Source organism: Papilio polytes, unplaced genomic scaffold (genome assembly GCF_000836215.1).
Source record: "Papilio polytes unplaced genomic scaffold, Ppol_1.0 DF824180.1, whole genome shotgun sequence".
Taxonomy (NCBI): Eukaryota; Metazoa; Arthropoda; class Insecta; order Lepidoptera; family Papilionidae; genus Papilio; species Papilio polytes.
In genome coordinates this window covers 1,818,216-1,818,594 of record NW_013525024.1, presented here as the reverse complement: position 1 = coordinate 1,818,594, position 379 = coordinate 1,818,216, and the positions used below count along the sequence as shown (strand labels likewise).

The 379-nt window shown below is 45.9% G+C and overlaps 1 protein-coding gene across 1 annotated transcript in view; it reads left to right on the top strand.

The window, feature by feature from the left end:
- The window catches only part of LOC106111007 (protein hunchback), a 2,065-nt gene that overhangs the window by 981 nt on the left and 705 nt on the right, over positions 1-379 (top strand). Inside the window, exon 3 of the mRNA XM_013292975.1 lies at positions 1-378. Coding sequence (XP_013148429.1) covers positions 1-378 — 378 coding nt within the window. The remainder of the gene's footprint in view (position 379) is intronic.

The window sequence follows — 379 nt, the reverse complement described above, 5'->3', positions numbered from 1 at the left end:
TGCTCAACTCACATTTAAAATCTCATTCTAACGTTTACCAATATCGTTGCGCCGACTGCAACTACGCCACCAAATACTGTCACTCGCTAAAGCTTCATCTACGCAAGTATCAACATAATCCCGCTATGGTTCTCAACTTGGATGGCACACCCAATCCTCTGCCAATAATAGACGTATATGGCACGCGTCGGGGACCAAAACAAAAGCCATTATCGAAAATGTTCGAGCATTCCGGTATGAGCAACAACAACAATTCCCAACACACTCAGCCGCCGTCGCATCCCCTTTTTGGAGGTCATTTTCCAGTCAATCTCTCCCCTTACCTGCCGCCGCTCTTACCTCATTCGTTCTTATTCCCACCAAACAATAACTACGAACA